The following is a 20,996-nucleotide window of genomic DNA, read 5'->3' as shown; positions in this document are numbered from 1 at the left end:
TTTTATATTAGAGAAGATTTTTTATATTAGAAATTCATTTTGTAATATTGAAAATTCATTTTGTAATATTAAAAATTCATTTTCTAATATTACAAATTCCTGATTAAATAATATTACAAAACATCACACAATTTGTAATATTACAAATTGAATTTTTAATATTAGAAAATGAATTTGCAATTTTGAAAAATCACTTTTTGATATTAGAAATTACGTATCTTGTAATAATGGAAAACATATTTTTTAATATTACAAAATCATTTCCTAATATCAGAAAATATTTTTAATATTAGAAATTCATTTTGTAATATTAAAAACTCATTTTGTAATATTAGAAAAAGAATTTGTAATATTAGAAACTCACTTTGCAATATTGCAAAATCAGTCATATTTTTTAATATTACAAAATGATTTTCTATTATTAAAAAATCGCAATTGAATAAAACAAACCCATTTTCTAATATTAGAAAATCAATTTCTAATATTAAAAAATCGTTTTCAATGTTAGAAATTCAATTGAATTTTTAACATTAGAAATTCAATTGAATTTTTAATATTAAAAAGTACTTTGTGATATAAGAAATCTAATTTGTAAAATTAGAAAATGAATTTGTAATGTCAAAAAATCATTTTAATATTAGAAAATAATCATTTGTGTCCACTTTGGCTTGCCATAGAGCTTTGAATTGTGTCTTATAAAGATCCTGATAAATGTTCCAACTAAATAGTTTATTCTTTCCTTCTTTCGTTTTGGTTATTTTAAAATAGCCTCCACAATCTGTAATACAAAAATTCGACTAGGATTTTGAAAAAAAAACTTACTGAGAATCTTACTTCAAAACATTTTTCTCTATGGAATACCATAAATACTTTCAGTTTTTCACTTTGTTTACTTCTGTCAAATCCACATCCATAGCTACAGAAAATAAAAACTGTGACAGGTATTTACGTATAGATCTCCCCGTAGTCTGTTATAGAACTCTTACTTTGTGAAAAATAGTTTTGATCTTGAACTTTGTGAGTTTTATGCTCGTGAAGTTTTGTGCGTTTTATGCTCATATAGTTTTATGAGTTTTATGCTGAAGAAGGATATCAAATCCGAAATATTCAATTTAAATTTTACCATCTTCTGGTGATGTTAAACATATTTAGACGTTTATTTAATTTATTGTTATGTTTCGTATCGTTTTTAACGATCCATCACCCCGAAAGAGTGATTGTTGACCATTATTTAGACGATTAAATATATATGTATATTAAATTGCTACATTTAAGGTACACACTCGAAATGTTGACTCGGTTTTAGAAATGTCACTGATTAAGTTACGTCCCCTGAATAAAAAAAAAACGAAAACATCGAGCACGTTTTTGTATAAACATTTTTATTAACATGAACCTGGAAATGAATAATGGTTAAAAGAAAAAAATAGCAATGAAAATCAAAGTTTTAAGTAGAAATCCGGACGATTATCTTAGAGAAACTAAACGAGACATTCATAAAGGTAAGAATATATTAGAAAAAAAGGGACTTGCATGTATTTGGTTAAGGCAACAAATTATAGTTTTAAACGGCCTTTTAATGAAAGGTAATAAAATAATCTGACACAGCAAACGAGCACACGATAAAATTCACTCAGTAATATATCAAATTCTCTTCATGGAATACCTCATCATATGTCATGATCACCATATTATCTACTTCTGCAATCTCCTGACCAAAGTTGAAGATAATGTCACTTTTCTCTGCGCATGCTATTTACAAATTCTGAACTAAATTAAACAAGTGAATTTAAACATTGACATAAGAGTGAATTAAAAAAAAACAATAAGAGTGTGTTTAAAACTACATACATTGGTGGATGTTTAATGACTCCGGGTGTAAGTTGAGATGGCTGTTTTGAATGACAGGACTGAGTCACTCATAACAATGTTCATTGGTATGCTGTTACATAATTTGATGGTTCTTGGGAAGAAAGATTGTTGTCTGACTTGTAACCGACACTGAGGAATTTGGAAGGATAATGAGTGTACATGTATGTTTCGGGAATGTCTGAGAGGTGGAATTAACAGGTCTGTCATTGTGATGGTGTTACTAGGAAGTAATTGATTTTATATAACATTATTAATCTTGTGTCTGATCTTCTATTAGCTAGGCTTCTTCAATTTAAATGTTGTATCATGTTGGAGACACTAAATGTATTGTGATGCCTGTTTGTCACAAACCTAGCAGCATGCCTTTGAATCATTTCTATTTTATTTATGTCATCTATAGTGTATGGATCCCAAATAGAGCAGGTATATTCCAGTGATGGTCTGACTAGCGATTTATATGCCTGCTCCTTTATCTTGGTAGAACTGATGTTTAGATTTCTTTTTAGGAAACTTAATGTATTGGTGGCTTTATTGTATACATGTATGTTGTTTACATGACATTCATTTGTATGCAATAATCCACCAATAAATTAAGCTTCCTAAAAAGAAATCTAAACATCAGTTCCACCAAGGTAAAGGAGCAGGCATATCATATGATAATACATGTTGTGATACAAAAAATGTAATTTGATTTATGAGTATCAGTAGGTACATACCGAAATGTGTAACCCATACCCGTACCAACTTTTGCCATACCAAAATACTTTTTAGGTGATTTCTCCATTATGTGATATTTCTATCTGGTAATTTGTACATGTTTACAAAATGATATGATGGCTAGGCTAGAACCAATGATTTTAAAAATGTTGTTCAAAAATTTGATTTATATTCAATTTTTTCAGTTTTCAGTACCGAAATGTGTTAACCAAAATGAAAGTCCGGTATTTTTGTTATTTGTACAATTTTATGATATATTTCACATTAGAACTCCATAGTATCAATAAAATATTCAAGGTTGATAAATTAAAATCACAACAAATTCTATTTATGAGGCTTGATTCTTTTTCATTCTTGAAAAGATGGTATCCATTCTTTGCTGATACGGGGATTCATGCATTCATGCTACAGTGCAGTATGGAATTCAAACCCTGACATTTCTATTTTGAATCTAATATGTCAAAACATTATCGAAAGTTCAAAAGTGAAGTTTTAACCTCTGAATGTTTTCAGAAAAATGTTAAATTCGGACAGGAAAGTGAGAAATAGTTAATTATTAGTTTGGTACTGGTAACTTCTGGTTACACATTTCAGGATCTTTTGAGAACATAAACTTGACTGAATTTGAAAATATTAATATTTTCAACTAGTTTTACCTTCAATTGATATAAAACATCATTCAGAACTTTAGAACCAAGTTTCAGTAAAAATTTCCTAATAATATTAGAAAAATCATCAATGTAGTGATTTGGGTATGGGGAATTTGGTACGGGTACTGGGTACATATTTCAGGGTGTACCGTATTAGTGGACAATTATTAATGAAGTATATATCCATCCTTAAACTGATTTTTACAACTTAACAGACATTCGTTCCATCTATAACATTTTTATTCAATATGGCTTTGTATTTTATTATGCCATCATCTTACATGTATATGGCCATATGGAAAACTAAGTTTACAATTTTTTGCGCAAGGGTAATGAAAGTTATTATAAGTTATAACACAAATATGCAATAGAAAGACTTTGACTTAATGGAAAGTCGCACAGTTCCAGTAAGCACAATAAGAACCTGTAGACAAAATGAGATAGCCAATTAAAGATCAGTTGCAGTTACTGAATGCTACATTATAGCATAGAACATATCAAAGAATGACAAGACCATCAAAATTACCCACATTAGAAATAATCAGTCACTACAAGTTCAGTGGACTGGATTTTGAGTAGTGAAGTAAGTTAGTAAGCTTTATTTAAAGTAATATCTAGTACTAAATATGTCAGATTTGATGACACACTGTACAATAATTTCAATATTTTCGTTAAAATTTAGTCTACAGACGGTGAAAGCACAATTTCAGATCTTCTAGAGATATATATTTTGATGTGTCAATGTTCATTTCCGAAAATGACACCTATTTATATCTTTCAGCTTACTGGAGATACAATGTACATGTATATGCTTGTCCATTTTTTAACAATAATAAAGTAGTACGAATCCTCCTGATAAAATGAGTTTATAGTCTAATTACTCTATTCATTCATAAACATAACAACCTGTTTCTTACTGTACATGTAAATAATTTGGTTGAAAAAATGTCATTTCTGAAGTTACGTCTTTTTTGTCCCATCTGATGCCCATACTACACACCAATGGCACCTAAAATTAGTGTGGGCTACTAAAATTTCTATTGTGATATTTTAAAGAACTACTTATTGACTACCAAGCCAAAATTTTAGATTCAAACCCTCCTGTTGAAGCCTGTTCATAGATAAGCATGTACAAATGTATGTACCCCGGTACATGTGCATTAAGTACTAGTCAAATCAATTTATGATAAACAATAAATGCTGTTGAGAAATTAATATTATCCTTTCAGTCTTTTTAGCTCACCTTGCCAAAGGCCATGTGAGCAATTACCTTCACTTGATGTCTGTCGTATTTTTCAAAACTCTTCTCCTCTGACACTACTTGACCAATTGGAACCAAACTTGATATGAATGTTTCTTGGGGTACCATGCATTGCACTAATGTGGGGATTTTTTATTCGTCGAAAAATATGACTGCCGTTACTAAAAATAGAACAAAGGGGTCAGACAGTAGTTTTTCACATATGTCTCCAAAACCGTTAGGTTTAGCAAAATTATTTCTATAGCTGAAATGACCCTTATTATAAAGCCTTCAAAAGTTTTCAGGGATCAAAGTTGTCAGGTGACTCCTTACAGGGCATTATCTTGGATTCAGTGAATAGGAGAAGTGACTTCTCCCTTCCAGGAGTGATAGGGAGAAGTGAGTCTGGAATGGGGAGAAATCATACTTCACCGCTAGAATATTTTATCGCATTGATATGAAGTTGTATCTCAAGGACATGTATTCTAATAAATAATAAACAAGTAAGATAAGTTTAGTACTGTAATTCCATTTTCTATACTTGCAAATGAATACCACGGTACCGCGGAGTATAGTCCAAATTTCCTCTGACCCTGCAACCCTCCTCTTTTTTATTTGGATATTGATATTCCAGAATCATTTTCGTGTATGCTGATACCAAATTTGGTACAAAAATTACATTTATTATCGAAGTTTTGATAATTTTCCACTAGAGACCCTGTTTTGTTGACATTTTGAACCGTAATAGAGAGTAGACAGAAAGACTTTTTCACTTTCTATTGCTGAAATGATCTTTATGATAGTCCTACCAAAGTCTTCTTGAGTCAAAATTGTTGGACAACTCCTTGTTAAATTTATTGCCCTTGAAAGACAAACTTTAGCAAGGTGAGCGATTCAGGCTCCTGGGGGCCTCTTGTTTAAATGGGGTCAACTGGCTACATGAATGTACCTTCCAAAAAAAAAAAACATAAATATAATCACAGTATTGTGTTATTTATTTTCAGTTCCAAGAAATTATGACCCTGAATTACATCCATTTGAAGCACCAAGAGAGTACGTACGAGCTCTGAATGCTACTAAACTTGAGAGAGTATTTGCCAAACCTTTCCTGGGAGCATTAGATGGTCACAAAGATGGTGTTCACTGTCTGTGTAAACATCCAACATCTTTAGGCCAACTACTGTCTGGGGCTTGTGATGGAGAGGTTAGTATTTGTATACGTAGATGAATTGTTTGCATGATTCAGATTGTAGAGTAGTCTTTCATTAGGCCTAAAAAGAAATTACCTGTAACTCATGTTTCCCATTTCCCAACCCTCTGTAATTTTTTGCACCTACCTTAAAGTTTTTTTTTTGCCATTTTTACAACACAAACCAGTCAAAACTATAAAACTTTGAAATAAAAAAAAATTTGACTGTCTCTATGTACCAACCGTAGTTTTTAGAGCTAGTTATCAGAAACACAGGGTTTTGTTTTCTTGGCCTAATCAGTTTGTATTGGCTATTTTGTGCAAGGTAAACAAAACACAAATTTCGGTTATATTGTCAGACACATGTCTTTAACATCACCCATTAATTTAAACATAAAATAAAGTGTACACAATTCTAGTCATGTTAGTTAGTTTAAAATTGAGATCATCAAAACATTATGTTTCCCATAGAAGCCAAGCATTTATAAAATGAAAGGAACCTGCCACTTAGATTAAAAGATACTTTTATTAAATTCTTTTTAATTTTTTTTGTATGTTAATATACATTGTACCTCTAATCATCCCAAGCATCAAAAAGTATTTTGCCAACTTTTCAACTTAAGGAGGTAGACCTAGGATAAGAGACACAACTGTTACAAGTCATTAGAATGTATGTTTTCATCATTTTACATCAATCTCATGTATAAGCATCAAAGTAACTTGGACTTTTATCATTCTGTTTCAAATGAAAACTTGATAGGCTTTGGTGAAATTTAATATGGTACAAACATATCACTGATTTCAAAAGTTATGTTCCTTGCGGCTTACATCTACCTCCTTAAGCGGGCAGGTGAGCCATCTTGTCCTTACTCAAGATTGTCCTCAGGTATGTAGAATTTTTTTATCTTTGTAGGTAAAAGTGTGGAGTTTATCTAAAAGAACATGTTTACAGACAATCCAGGCCCATGAAGGTTTTGTACAGGGACTATGTATGCATCAATCAGGACAGTCTTTCTTTTCAGTAAGATTTCTTATATGTCTGTCTGTCTGTCTATATGCTGACTTAACAGTCTTCAAGTTAAAGTACATTTTAAGTTCCATGGAAGTTATTTTAGAATGAGTAATACACATGTATGGAACTGGTATATACAGACAATTGTGAATTCAAGATGTCAAAGTGACATGTTCCTACATCATGGATTAATTTCAAATTTGGTATGTAGCCTTATATAGGCAAATGTTTAAATCAGTTTTGGTTGCTGTCTGATATCAACGCTTCCTGTACAACATGTACTATTTGGATATGCTGAGCATGACAACACATGCATCTTCATGTGCTTTTATACAATTAAAAAAACTATAGCTTGAAAACTACTAAATTCTACCTATTTTTTTTTATTTTTGTGAAACTGAAAAAAAAGAACATGTCATGTTAACTCTGGCAATTGCATGTATACAGTTGTATAAGCAAGGTACATATGTATATCTGTATGTACATGCATGTATGTATATAGGGTCACAATAACATGAAGCTAAAAGCACGTAAACTTTTTAAGATTTATGTAATTTTTAGAGTATTCTGATATCAGTGTTGCATTCATACACATGTTTAATTATATTTGTATATTGTAGGTTGGAAATGATAAGACTGTAAAACAATGGAGCTTATCAGAAGCTGGAGAGATACAGGATGAACCTGTAACTACTATCCTTGGCAAGGTTTGTTATGTACAGTAAAACCTCTTAACTGAACCTCTTTAGGACTGTAGAATTCAGTCGGTTTGAACAGGTGTACAGTTTATACTGGTTCAAAATACGTTTAAACTGACACAATAAGACTTCAAAAGTCTGTTTTAGACAGGTTTTTGGTTAATTCAGGGTCTGGTTTAGGCAGGTTTTTGGTTAATTCAGGGTTGGGTTTAGACTGATTTCACTGTATGAGCTTGTATGTACCTTATAGGAAAAAACCTACTTGGGTGGTCCCATGGTTGTGTGCACACTTGAGAGGTTGTTGATTGATCCTTGGCCAAGTCACATCAAAGACTTTAAAATTGATTGTCACTGATTTTTTGGCAAGCATGTGGCATATACATGTATATAGAAGATAGAGTGATGACTCCAAGTTAAAATAATGTGTGTCTTTTGTTTCTGTGAGTTAGCACAATAAAAAACCAGCTCAGGTTGATGTGATAGCTGTAGTATAAAGCAGGGTCTGTTTGATTGATCAAACATTCTTGTTCTGAAATGCATGAAATATCTGTCTTACAACATAAAATCACAACCAATAAAATATATAGGATAAAAATGAAACAAATAAGATGAAAATTTGTGTGCTCTCTGCAGTACTTTCAAGACTAGGGTTGTACTCTGTATCTGTAAAAACACGGTCAGAAACATAATGTTATCATTTTAAACCAGTGTCATGTGGTATTAAGAAAGTGTATACAGTGAAACTTCTCCAAACCCACCACCACTGGGACAAGAAAAAATGGCTGGATTTGTGAAAAATAACAATGCATTCTAAAAGCTGCTTCCATTAATGTGTTCTATAACCCTACACCTTGTCAGTTTGTTGGTCGAGACATGTTTAATGCCAATTCAAAACTTTTGGCCTTTTATTACATTTCAAAGCTTGCATCATTTGTAAATGATTTGATTTTAAAAATGGTACTGCGGGACAAAATAATGTTCACAGTTTTGAAAGAATGTGTATTAAAGATCAAAGGGCTATTGATGGTAATTAATTATATGTATTGTTTTCATAAATTACCTATCAACAAAGTCTAATAATTTCACCCCTATGTTGTTTTGGCTTTGGTACAGGTCACATTAATTGACAGTTAAAAGATCGTTAAATTGTGCTATATAATGACCCGGTTGCCTGACGTGTGTACACACCAATTAACAGTCAACCAGTGACAAAATGTAATATCTGGATTAAATTTGTTGTTTAAACTACTATCCCCTTCAATTATCATCTGTCCACTGATGAAATGCAAACCAGTCAGTGATTGAATTATTAATTAAATAATATTACGTAATCATTTACAGTTTTGTTGACACTTTATTACAGGTGAACAATGACCGAGCAGCTGGAATTGAGAGGTTGTTTTTATTTGAAATATTTAACTTAAATGGTGAAAAACCGGCCGATGTGTGGTTTTAGGGGGTGGCCGGTCTATTGAAAACAAAACATGCAGGTTTTAAGGTATATCGGCCCGGACTTTTGAAAACATCTGGTTTGAAGGGAAGACAGGTTTTCTGAGGGTCTGATTTGGAGAAGTTTCACTGTAATGTCAATGACCTGATTACAAAAATCAGGGGAACAAGTACTACTAGTAGGCATACAGTGTTAAAATCATTTATTATTTTACTTTTAAAATAAGCATTCCTTGATTGGAAGTTGTTGAATTCTGTTTTTTGTAATTGAGATTTTACTGTTATAATTCTTTTTATATAATAAACAATTTCATTACCAATTCTGCTTTGCTTGTTGACCTCGTAAAATCAGGTCTGGTATAGGAAAAGTCTTCTGGCATGTCAGCAATGGACTTCATAATACAAATTGAAAGTGAAGATGAACTGTCTTCTATAATAACTTATTTATTCTACACATCTTAATACTATATCTTTCTACGTGACATTGTAGACAATATTTACTTCTATTGACCACCATTGGTCAGAGAATAAGTATGCCACCTGTGGGCAGCAGTTAGATATTTGGGACGAGGAGCGGACAGAGCCCATGCGGTCATTTACATGGGGTGTTGACAGTCTACAGACAGTCAAATTCAACCCAATTGAGGTAAAATCACATTTAGTTTGAGGAAGTCAAATTAAAGCCTATTGCCTAATGGGTAAAGTTGTATCATTTAAAGTTTCAGGCAGTTAAAAATTCTACCCAACTGAGGTAAAGTCACAATTCTGTTGTTAGTTTGATTTTAAATGCAAAAGTACAGGTACTGTTACAAAAAATAACCTCATTAAACCACACTGTAAATTCAATTAAATAAAAATATTTTCACATTTTTTATACAAATTTCAGGGATGATTTTTTCCCGCTTTTTAGCGGAATTCCGCTATTTCAAATCCAGATTTTACTGCAACAATTCTTTTCTTACTGTATATTTACGTGTACTTCCAATTTTGCCAATATCTGCTTTGTTTGCAGACCTCGTAAAATCATCCCTGAAATTTAGAAACAAAAAATTAATAATCACACCAGTGCATAAGTATAATTTTAATATAATTTTTATATGTTTTTTTCTGTTTTTTGTTGTGTCTGTATTCATGACTCATGTGAACAGCCAAAAGTGGCACTCATTAAAATCATAAGCAATGCCCCTAATGCAACATATAATTCACTGTTCACATGATTTGAAGGTCAAATGATAATCATTTGTTTCAATTTACATATCACTCTTGCACTATTTTCATACTGTAATCATATCCCATCACAAGTGATTATCATTTATGTACAAGCCAATGCTTACATATGTGAAAATTACATATGTAGTATTTAAGGGTCCGTAAATTTGGACAGCCCATGTCGGACATTTTTTCAAATTTCAGCAGACTTTTGTGTTAGTCTTTCACCTGCCTAGATCGAGAATAAACTTTCAAAAACCCTTTTTGCAGTTATTTAAAGATAAGTATTAGAATTTGTCTTATTCCATCACGTACTCTGTCTTTTACAAAATATCCGAACGCATGAACAAATTTTGTTTTGACCACATGTGGATGTTCGGACATGTAAACAAAACATCATGTCTACTGGACTTTTTCATCACATCGGCAAACAGCCGAAACCTTCCGGGTGATGAAAAAATGTTGATCATTTTAAAAATGAAAATCGCGGATACATTTTGTATATTGACTTGAATGGGTTGTTGACTTCTGTATTAAAAAGATTCCATCAATGAATTAATAATAACAAACCACGACTGATTCATAGTTTCAGCACTGTGTACTTTCGTTACCACTGAAAAACGACGGGAAAAAGGATTTGTCAATCTTTTTCTTATTTAAATCAAGTAATAAATGTATGAAAATTCTTTGAGTCACTTCAATTAATTTGTATATGCAATGGTGCTGCACGTGTAGCATTAATTTAATTATGCAATCAACTAATCAGTTACAGGTAAAGTCACAGTCACAGGTGGCTGCACATTGGCTAATTATTATTGACATACACCTGTCAAATAATTTCCAATAAACAGTTAGGAAACATGTAGCCAGGATAAAAAAGTAATAAAACCATGCTTACTGTAATTTATAAGGGTTGACAAATTTTTTGTGTTTGATATTGGAAAATGGTTGACGGATATTTGCCAAATTTGTCGGTCAATGACTGCCATTTTTTACCATTTTCGGATCCTTGGTAGTATTTCATACAATCAACATTTGATTTCAAATACATGTATGATAGTAAGTGCCAATGACCTCCAAGATCCAATGAGTATGATTAAATTGTTCCATGTATGAGTTAAATCCCAGAGCATTCTCTGCACAAGTAATTATTATTTGTTTGTTCACGATTTTAAATGCATTGATTTTTCATTTCTCAATGATTTATTAATATTTTCATATACATTTTTAATTGATATTCAAAATTATCAATGACATCAAAAAAGTTAACACAAGAATAAAAAGTAAAGTGACATTTTGGTAAATGATGCCAAAAGTAATATCTTAGAGATCATAGCACTTAATAACTATCAAAAATTATAACACAGTGAACTTTGAATTTCGATAGACATTCACTGCTATCTATTAAAAAAGTGCATGTACATACACATGTAAATTGAGCGTCATATTGTATCCATGCAGTCACTTTTAACTGTGTACACTTATTTGTATTCTGTATTCAATGAACAGTTTTTTTTTTCCTAGACCAATATTGTTGGTAGTTGTGCATCAGACAGAAGTGTTATACTGTATGACATGAGAGGCTCTGCTCCTCTCAGAAAAGTAAGTTTTTAATATGCATGACCTTTTCTATGTCTAGTACGACCTTAATGTTCAGGTAGCAAAGGAAAGGGAAGTAAGTATTGGGTCTAACCTTTTTACCATATCCACATGTAGACAGATTAGTTATTGTTTTCAAGTGAGCAAAAAACAAAAAAATTCACTGCACCATTTTCATGAAACTGTCCCTTCTCTCTTGACAACTGCTGCAGAGCTTCTTGAAAATACCCCTTACCATTGCTTACCTGAAGACAGCTTGATATGATACAGTATACAAATTTTTAGCCCCTAACCTGGAAAGGCATGTACATGAAGGAGAAAGCAGGGATCAAATTTGTGGACCCATTGAAGAGCCTGAGATGATCTTAGGATGTGAAGGATATTAAAAGAAATTCAAATTTTCACTGTTTTTTCCTTATTTGCATAATTGACCTGTACTTTGATAATCATTCCTGTAATTTTTCGGGTATTTTTTTCTTCTGAAAAGCGATGCATGTGCACCTATTGGACTCCTTCTGGATTAGGCCTTGTTTTTAAATACTTGCTTAATCTGCATTGCAGCCTAGAAAGCAATTATAGAATTAGAAATGTACAATGAAAATTCTCAAACCTGTATAAATCACAAAAATCTTGGCTTCCAGTGGATGTGTTGATTTAAAATTTGATGTGTGGCCTTATGTAGATGGAGAATATTTTGGATGCTGTTTGATATAAACTTATTGTATGTAGCGCATACAACTTACTGGGTTTATTGTTTTGTGTCGCTGTTTTAATGTCATATTCTTGTATTGCTTTCTTTAATAGGTCATTCTAAAGATGAGATCTAATGCTATCGCATGGAACCCAATGGAAGCTTTTGTTTTCACTGTAGCTAATGAAGATTACAAGTATGTTGATTTCAATATTATTAATGCCTCAGTACAATCGCCTCAGGGAGGTCATTGATTCGATCCAAGTCACCTAAGCTGAAAAATTTGTAGTCACTTCTACTCCCCAAGCACATAGCATATAGGAGGAGTGACCAATGGTTAGCATATAGGAGGAGTGACCAATGGTTAGCATGTAGGAGGAGTGACCAATGGTGAGCTGGGAGTAGGAGAAACATAGTGTACTAGGAGTGTGACGTACAAATAATTGGGCTGTTGCTTCTTTGAGCTAGCATAATAAAAAAATCTTATTCAGTGTGTCGAGCTGGTAGAGAGCAGGGTTTGTTTAATTTATTAAAAGTTCTCATCCTGAAATGTATTGTCCATAGGATATAAAACCCCAATCAATGAATTAATAGAATGGGTGTTGAAATACTACTGGCTTTAGGATATCCCACTAATTAAAAGCAGATGAAATATAATTGTACAGGGTTCAGAAATAAGCAATAGAAAAGTCTCTTTGTTAATTGGTAATTAAGCGATTCATTTTAGTTGACTTACATTTGTAGTTTGTATTTTCTATTTCACAGTTTATATTCATTTGACATGAGGAAGTTGTCAACACCCATCAATGTACATGTAGACCATGTTTCAGCTGGTAAGTAGCAATCAAATTTTCACTGGTTTTCCTTAACCAAAATATTATTACTTGTGCCAAGTACACTTGGAGATTTAAATCATGCACAGAACAATGCTTTATCCTATATCTACAGTCTGGTGTGTTAAATTTAATAATCCCCAAGCCTGGAGAAATGTGATAATCAACAGCCTATGTGTGTTCATCTTTCCACCATTACACCCAAGGTTTGATTTTGAAGTTTATGGTTTAAAAAATGTTGGTCTACCTTCTCCCATGTGTATTGTTAATAGAAAAAAAGGATGAAAATATCTTAAAATTGTAAGGAACATGTTAAAATTGAACAAATAATTATTCTTGAGAGGAAAAAATTATCACAACTTTGTAACTGATGTAATTTGAACTCAGAAACTCATAATCAGTTACAGTAAACTGGGAAACTGTACCACATTTTCCAAACTTTACAAGTTTTTATTTACACTTCAGAAGTCAGTGGCATGCCTACAGTGTATTTCAAGAAGCCAAAACTCCAAAATGCTTGTAACATAAACCAACACAAATAAATCCCTCCCCCATTTATTTGCTATGAAAGGCCTCAACATTGATATGGCCCTGACTACACCACTGGAAGTCCTATCAAGAAATAGTATGAGAGAAACTGACATGCTCAATTTAAATTTTGTTCCGAGAAATGATAAAAATAAAATCATCTTATCAGGGGAGATAACACTCTAGGTCATGCATTTTATCTATACAAGTGGTATTCTTATAGTCGGTAAATACAACTGGAGGATGATTGTTTGTATAAAATTGTTCTAAATATTAGTATCTGTTATCTTCTTTCAAGTATTTGTTACATTCTTGCAGTGATGGATGTAGATTACTCTCCAACAGGGAAGGAATTTGCCTCTGCTGGTTATGATAAAGTAATCAGAATTTTTCCTACTGACAGAATTCATAGCAGGTAAATTTACACCAGGAAAACATTTCTGGGTATTCAAATATAGAAGAAAAAAAGTTTTTCTTACAGATTTTTAATAAAACACATGCAACTTGTCTTATATGGCTTCATTGTATTTCACTTCCTCACCCATTTTGTTGAAGAAATATGTTTTTTTGCCTTGTCTGTAATGAGACACTTTCCTTCAAATTGGCTTTTTGGATTTTTATGAAACTAAAAAGGAATGCTCCATGTGTGAGATACTTTTTGCCTGCTGTTAATGTTTTTGGATCTCAACAAATGTTTGATATCTATTAGCTTATAATTAACAGGGACTATGCCATTCATGCTTGACCTAGATAGGGGTATGAGGTACCAATTTAGTACTTGTCATAAACCAATAATGAATCCTAGTAAAACTTTTTGAGATTTATAATGCCATTACCATTGTACTTATTTTGTCAACGATACTTGTTTTCACAAATTTCGCGGTCATGCACTATCTGTGAAAATAAGAACACAGTAAAAAGAATTTCTATGGGAAAATAATGGTTACAATGAAAATAAGTACCTCAAAAGTACCTGCGAAATTTAGTACAATTACAGTATGCTTCTGCTTCACTCCTTGAAACTTTCATGTTTCCCATTTTAATGTAGTGCATCGCTTATCATGCATTTACACATTGTTCTGCATCTTTTTAAACACATGATAGAAGCGTTAATGTAAAAGCATGCTAGGAGCATTCATTTGAACGCTCAACAGAAGCCTTTGTTTGCACGCATGCTGGGAGCATTCCTTTAAATTCATGATAGCAGCATTTGTTTATTTTTGTACATTCATTATTTATTTCATTCAAAAATTGTGTTATTTTTTGTATTTTCATTGATTCTATTTTCGCTTTTTTCTTTCTTCATTAATATTTGTTAATATTTTTATTTTAATCGTTCGTCTGTTGTGTGTTTAATTGCATGCTATGATTGATTGTGTATTGGGCATTTAAACGCATGATGGGAGCATTTGTTGAAACACAAGATAGAAGCCTTCGTTAATTGTGCGTTTGGTAAGCGTTTAGTCTGTGTTTAAGTATCGTGCGAGTGGGATACCTAAACGTCTCAAAGAATGTAGTTTAGTGATGTTAAGTATCATAAAATGTAGGTCAAGATCAAATTTCAGCAAAATCCAAAATGTAGTTTTCCAAGTCAGACCATTTTAAAATCAACAAAATATGAATTTTCATGGTATTGCAGTCAGAAAAAGAAGACCTATACATGTACATATATTTGTATATTTTCATACATGTATGTTATAATTTCAGAGAGATTTATCACACAAAAAGAATGCAGAGAGTAGAAGTTGTACGATGGTCACTTGATAACAAATATATTTTGTCTGGTTCAGATGAAATGAATATTAGAATCTGGAAAGCAAATGCTTCTGAAAAACTAGGTGTTGTAAGTATTAGATTAAAATAGTATCTTATTAGAAACTTCAACTCAGTATTACAAAGGGAAATATAAAAATAATCTAACATTTCTGAGAGTGCACCTAAGGATAAGATTTCAAGTCCTCTAAGGAGGTTCTGCAGAGTTAGAGAACATTGAAATGTTACCCAAGGGTGTCTTGAGATTTCCTAGTGTTGTATTTCGGGCAGACTTTTTTACCCACTTTTAAAAAACAGTTTTGTTGCAAATCCAGAATACCCTTCTTGCCAAAATTCTTTTGAATCTACACAAAACCATAAAGGTTTATTTTACGTCTCATACATCGTTTAGGAAATTTCACATGGCTAAAAGTAGGTGAATCCTTGTCTGCAAAGTGAAAAACATAACTCTTACTTAATACTCATCATGTAAATTTTTACTCATTGATAAACAAAGTAACAGAATTTCATGGAAATTCCACTCACCTAGGTCTTTACTGATAAAAATGTTTGAAATATAATACAAGTAAGAATTAACCAGTTCCAAAGTTTTAGGTCATAGACCTAGGGTAAAGGACATAACTCTTGAAATCAGTGATTTGTTTATGTCATATTCAATTTCATCAAAGCCTTTCAAGCTTTCCTTTGAAACAGAATGAAATCAGTCCAAGTTACTTTTATGCTTACATTAGATTGATGTAAAATGCTGAATACAAACATTCCAATGAATTTTAAGAGTTGTGTCCCTTACCCTAGATCTACCTCCTTAAGTCATTATTGAAGTAAAGCACACTTGAAGCATTATCCAAAATAAATGACAAAATGAATTTTAAGCTCTTAACTATCAGTATTTCTAAAAATCAGACAGAAGGTGATTCATGCCTGTCAAAATCCCACCAAACTCAGTTTTATTCTTGTTTGGAAACTGTTACAGATCACATAACCAGTCTTAGTTTTTTATTTGGGTGTTGCTCTTTTGAAATAAAATTTATATATTTTGTACATGAAATTTGTACTTTGCAAGAGTTATCGTTCTTGATTTGGCTTCATTTGGTTGCTTTTAGTGGGAGATAAATGTATAATTTTCTCAAAAGTGCAAATCTGAATACAGAAAATGTTATGTGAAAGTATAGCATATGTAGACTAAAAAAGCATTGTTTGTTTGGTATGTTTTTCTTGACCATGAATCACTTTTCCATTTTAACAGCTGAAACCTCGAGAAAAGACTGCTTTTAACTACAGTACCAAACTGAAGGAAAAATTTGCTTACCATCCAGAAATCAAGCGAATCAATAGACATCGCCATGTTCCTAAGATGATATACCATGGACAGAAGGAACTGAGAATTATCAAACAATCACAGAAACGAAAGTATGTCATTTGTGGCTTTTTACATCATGATCATGTGACTTTTTTGATAGTCTAATGGTGGCTTGCTTGCCTTGATTGTGAGGTCATGACCCTCTCCTCTGAAGTCAGTTATGGCAACTTTTTTTTCAAATTCAGAGTTTTGAAATTTTTTGTTGGACAATATAGATAGTAAGATTTGCAGTGAAATATGCTTTCTGAGAAAGTACTGAAATTTACATGCTTTAGCAAGATTTAGTATATGGACTAATTTAATTATGAATCTTTCAACTAGTGATTCTAAAGTTTGTTCATCCCTATGTGACCTTTTGGTTTTTGAATGATTGCAAGGAACTGCTCAACATAATCTATTAAACTAAAAATACTGCTGTTGACCATAAAATGCCACCTAAATTGAATTTCATTGTAAAGGGAAACTTATCTAAAACTGAACCTTCAGACTAAACATTGGTTCTGTTAAGACAGGTTTTCCTGAATTTTGCATTTAGTTGGTCAGATGTTATTATTTTTTTCATTTCAAGTGAACTTAATAGATTATTTTTTTTCTACAAAATTTAAAATGTGCAGATATTTAAACCACATGGTCACCTTCCTTAACATTGTTACTGCTGTGAATCAAAATTTATTCAAGGACTGTTTTTAAATGTTGAACAGGTTTTTTAGTGTAAGCTGTTCAAAAAATAGAAACATTTCTCAATTAATTTCTAATGGATGACACAGTCAAAATATAAAATAATTCATTTGCCTTCAAAACATTATTTTGTGGTTTATTTGAATTGTGGAGTGCAGACCAATCAACATTAATGACATTGGCTGGTTGGCCCAAAGAGAACCAACCAATAAGAGAGCTTGTTACAAATCAAATTAAAATATTGTCAAATAAAGTATTGTTATCAAGATGTTGCACAATACACTATGCTAAGAATACCCTACTCAACCAAAACACAGTACAACTCATGCACAAAGCAATATTTCATATTTCTAAGGATTTCAGAGCATTTTCTTTTAATAAAAAGCTGAGATAAGGTGATTGCAATATAGACCCACTCTAATGATAATTTTTTTTTCTATTTAAGATTTGTTACCCAAAGAAAACGGAAACTTTATTGTTATGAACTTTTTTTACAGGGAGGCTAATCGTCGTAAACACAGCAAGCCAGGCACTGTACCGTACATACCCATCAGAAAACAATCTATCATCAAGGAAGTGGAATGAACATCAGAAGTATATGTCATGGGACCTGTGCAATCTGATAATTCAGTGTCAGCTTTACATGTATACTGGCTTGGATCAGTCTATCAAGGCTTAAAGAAATTTGTCAAGATATATAGAAATTATGTTTAATGTCATAAGGTATTAATGCCTGAGGATACTTTCACCTTGAAATATAAGATAAAAAAGTGTTAAAAACTGTAAAAGAAATGTGTATTTCATGCTTTTTAAAATCTTAGTCAATGCAAGTTAAAAAATGATTTGATCTGCATATTTTGTGTATTTTGTCTTTAAAAATGAAATATTTTATTGATGTTAAAAATCATTTATCAAAGAACCAGTAAATCATAAACATACACACTACGTCTCTCTTATCTTTCTAATTATTCTCTACAAGTTGTACACAGCTAAATATGCAACATATGATTATCATATGCTGCTCAGTTCGAATGATAATCATATGATTATTAACACATGATAGTCATATTACAGTCTAACCTTGATGTGTCAAACTCAGAAGAGCCCAAATCTTGGGTAAGTCGAACTAATATCAAAGTCCCAGCAAAAAAAATTATATCTACATTTACAATCACAACAAATGATATAAATGCAGAAACAATCATCAATCAAGCAATTTCCAGATTATACTTGACCTTGGGTAAATCAAACCTTGGATAAGTCGAACATTTTTACCTGGTCCCTTCGACTATACAAGGCTCGACTGTATTCTCTTGTTTTTAAACTCCCACCTGATAGGAGTGTCTGTCTGTCCTTCCTTCTGTTACACAGGGGGGGGGTACCATCTTTTATCTATTACTCCTCCAATACCACTGAATGGAATTGAATGAAACTTTCACAGAATCTTTATTACATGTTCGTATTGTGCACATCCTAATTTAGATTTTGATCCGAGTCAAGTTGGTGGTTTCAAGTAGTGAAACAAAGACTTAGTAATTTATGAATATGGGGACATGGAGGAACCATCTCTTATTAGCTGACCTGGCCGTCAGTCAGGTGAGCTATTGCCATCACTTGGCGTCCGTCGTCATTTTCTTCAAACATCTTCTCCTCTGAAACTACTGCATAGATTTGCATGAAACTTATAATGTCTGTTCCTTAGAGTATCCTGCACAAAATAACTTTTTGGATTTCTGATTGGTTAAAAACAATGGCTGCCATTACTAAAAATAGAACATAGGGGTCAGACAGCAGATTTTTGCATATATCTCCAAAATCGTTAGGTTTAGCCAAATTCTGACATATGTAAAAATATTCAGCATGATGATATCTATCTGTAGTAAATTTTGGTGATAATCTGTTTACCCATGTTGGGGTTATTGCCCTTTTTGAACATTTTTTGCTGTTTTTGATGTTATCACTTTCAAAAATTTCCTTCTCAAAAACAACTGTAAATAGAATTCAATGAAAGTTGTATTATTTTGGGTTTTTTTTAAGCTCCAAGATGATGTGTTATCATTAAACAATCCTAATTTCAGGGATTTGATACATCACATCTACCCTAAAGAACTTGAGATAAAGGATACTACAAACACAGTGAAATCAGCCTCATATCTTAGAAATCAATGGTAAAGGAAAACTATTGACCAATCCTTATGACAAACGTCTACCCCAGACTGGACTTTTTAGGAGCAACTTGGCAGGTGTCTCTAGAAAAGCAGAGGACACTTTCCCTACTGGTGCATCTGGTCCATGCTCCCAGTTGTTAGTGGAGTTTGAGTTGCTCATTTGCTTTTGTTACTTTGTATGTATGGTTTTGGTTACTTTGTGTTCTTTGTTTTGCATGTCTGGAATTTGTCCTTGGATTACATTCTTTTGATTACCGCTATAACCTTGGTACCCTTAGAATTCTAGTGCGATACAAAAAGTCTGCATAGTCTCGGGAAGCTCTGGCATAACGTATGAGTTGTGATATGAACATTCCATATGCAGGTGCTGAAGGGATGTTGCCACAGATGAAAGGAAAGTTGACAATGTTGCATGAAAAGTCATCATGTTTGTCGTAAAGATTGGTCAATAGTTTTCCTTTACCATCGATTTCTAAGTGTAGGTCAAGATATGAGGCTGACTTCACAGTGTTTGTAGTATCCTTTATCTCAAGTTATTTGGGGTAGATACGATGTATCAAATCCCCAAAATTAGGAGTGTTTAAAGATAAGATGTTGAAACTTTGAAAACTATAATAGATAGAATGAAACTTTCAATTGATGAAATGATCCTCATGATAAGTCCTACCCAAGTCTTCATGGAGTAAAAAATTCTCGGACAACTTCTTGTTAGAGTTATTGCCCTTGAAAGGCAAAAATTTAACCAGGTGAGCAATTCAGGCTCCTGGGAGCCTCTTGTTTGTTACTACACCTATACCACTGAATGGAATTAAATGGAACTTTCAAAGAGTCTGTATTATTTAGTCCCATTAAACACCACCTTTTTTAGTTTTTTTATCCAAATCAGTATGGAGGCCAAAATGTACATGCTATCAACTGGAGGAGTTGGGGGTTTCAAATTAGTGAGCATTGCTAAGTTTTTCTTGTTTTAGGCTTGGAAACATATGATTATTATAATATGCAAACTGAAACACATGATTGTCATATGGTGTCCTATTCATAATTCTTAGGTGTGGCACCTTTGGCTGTATAGATATTGTTGTCCTCGGGTCGGATTTCCTGCCAATCGCACTTCTGGGTGTTGATGCCAAATTGTAAGAACCATTTAAAGTTTTCAAAACTTAAAAAAATGTTGTGTACTCTAAAATGCATGTGAAGGGTTATTGCATATATACAAATGTAACTAAATTTTTGTAATATTTCAATTTCACTACTATTTATTTTTTCTTTTACATGTACAATATAATACACTGGGTATTCCAAAATGATGGGAATTATTTGTGGCAATTTA

General features: G+C 32.3%; 1 protein-coding gene across 1 annotated transcript; it reads left to right on the top strand.

Annotated features, from left to right (window-relative positions):
* The first annotated feature begins 1,313 nt into the window (after positions 1-1,313).
* Positions 1,314-18,438, top strand: LOC148598439 (DDB1- and CUL4-associated factor 13-like). The gene is made up of 12 exons (XM_088560996.1): positions 1,314-1,502; positions 5,484-5,683; positions 6,582-6,689; positions 7,301-7,387; positions 9,318-9,473; positions 11,561-11,638; positions 12,440-12,522; positions 13,092-13,159; positions 14,006-14,102; positions 15,395-15,530; positions 16,707-16,870; positions 17,996-18,438. Exons 1-12 carry the CDS (start codon positions 1,433-1,435, stop codon positions 18,081-18,083), a joined length of 1,335 nt encoding a protein of 444 aa, XP_088417122.1. The 5' UTR covers positions 1,314-1,432; the 3' UTR covers positions 18,084-18,438.
* The last annotated feature ends 2,558 nt before the right edge of the window (positions 18,439-20,996 follow it).

This window comes from Perna viridis, chromosome 14, assembly GCF_037379345.1.
Source record: "Perna viridis isolate PV_CMFRI_1.1 ecotype Kerala chromosome 14, ASM3737934v1, whole genome shotgun sequence".
In the NCBI taxonomy this organism is placed as follows: Eukaryota; Metazoa; Mollusca; class Bivalvia; order Mytilida; family Mytilidae; genus Perna; species Perna viridis.
This window is presented reverse-complemented; position numbering and strand designations above follow the sequence as displayed.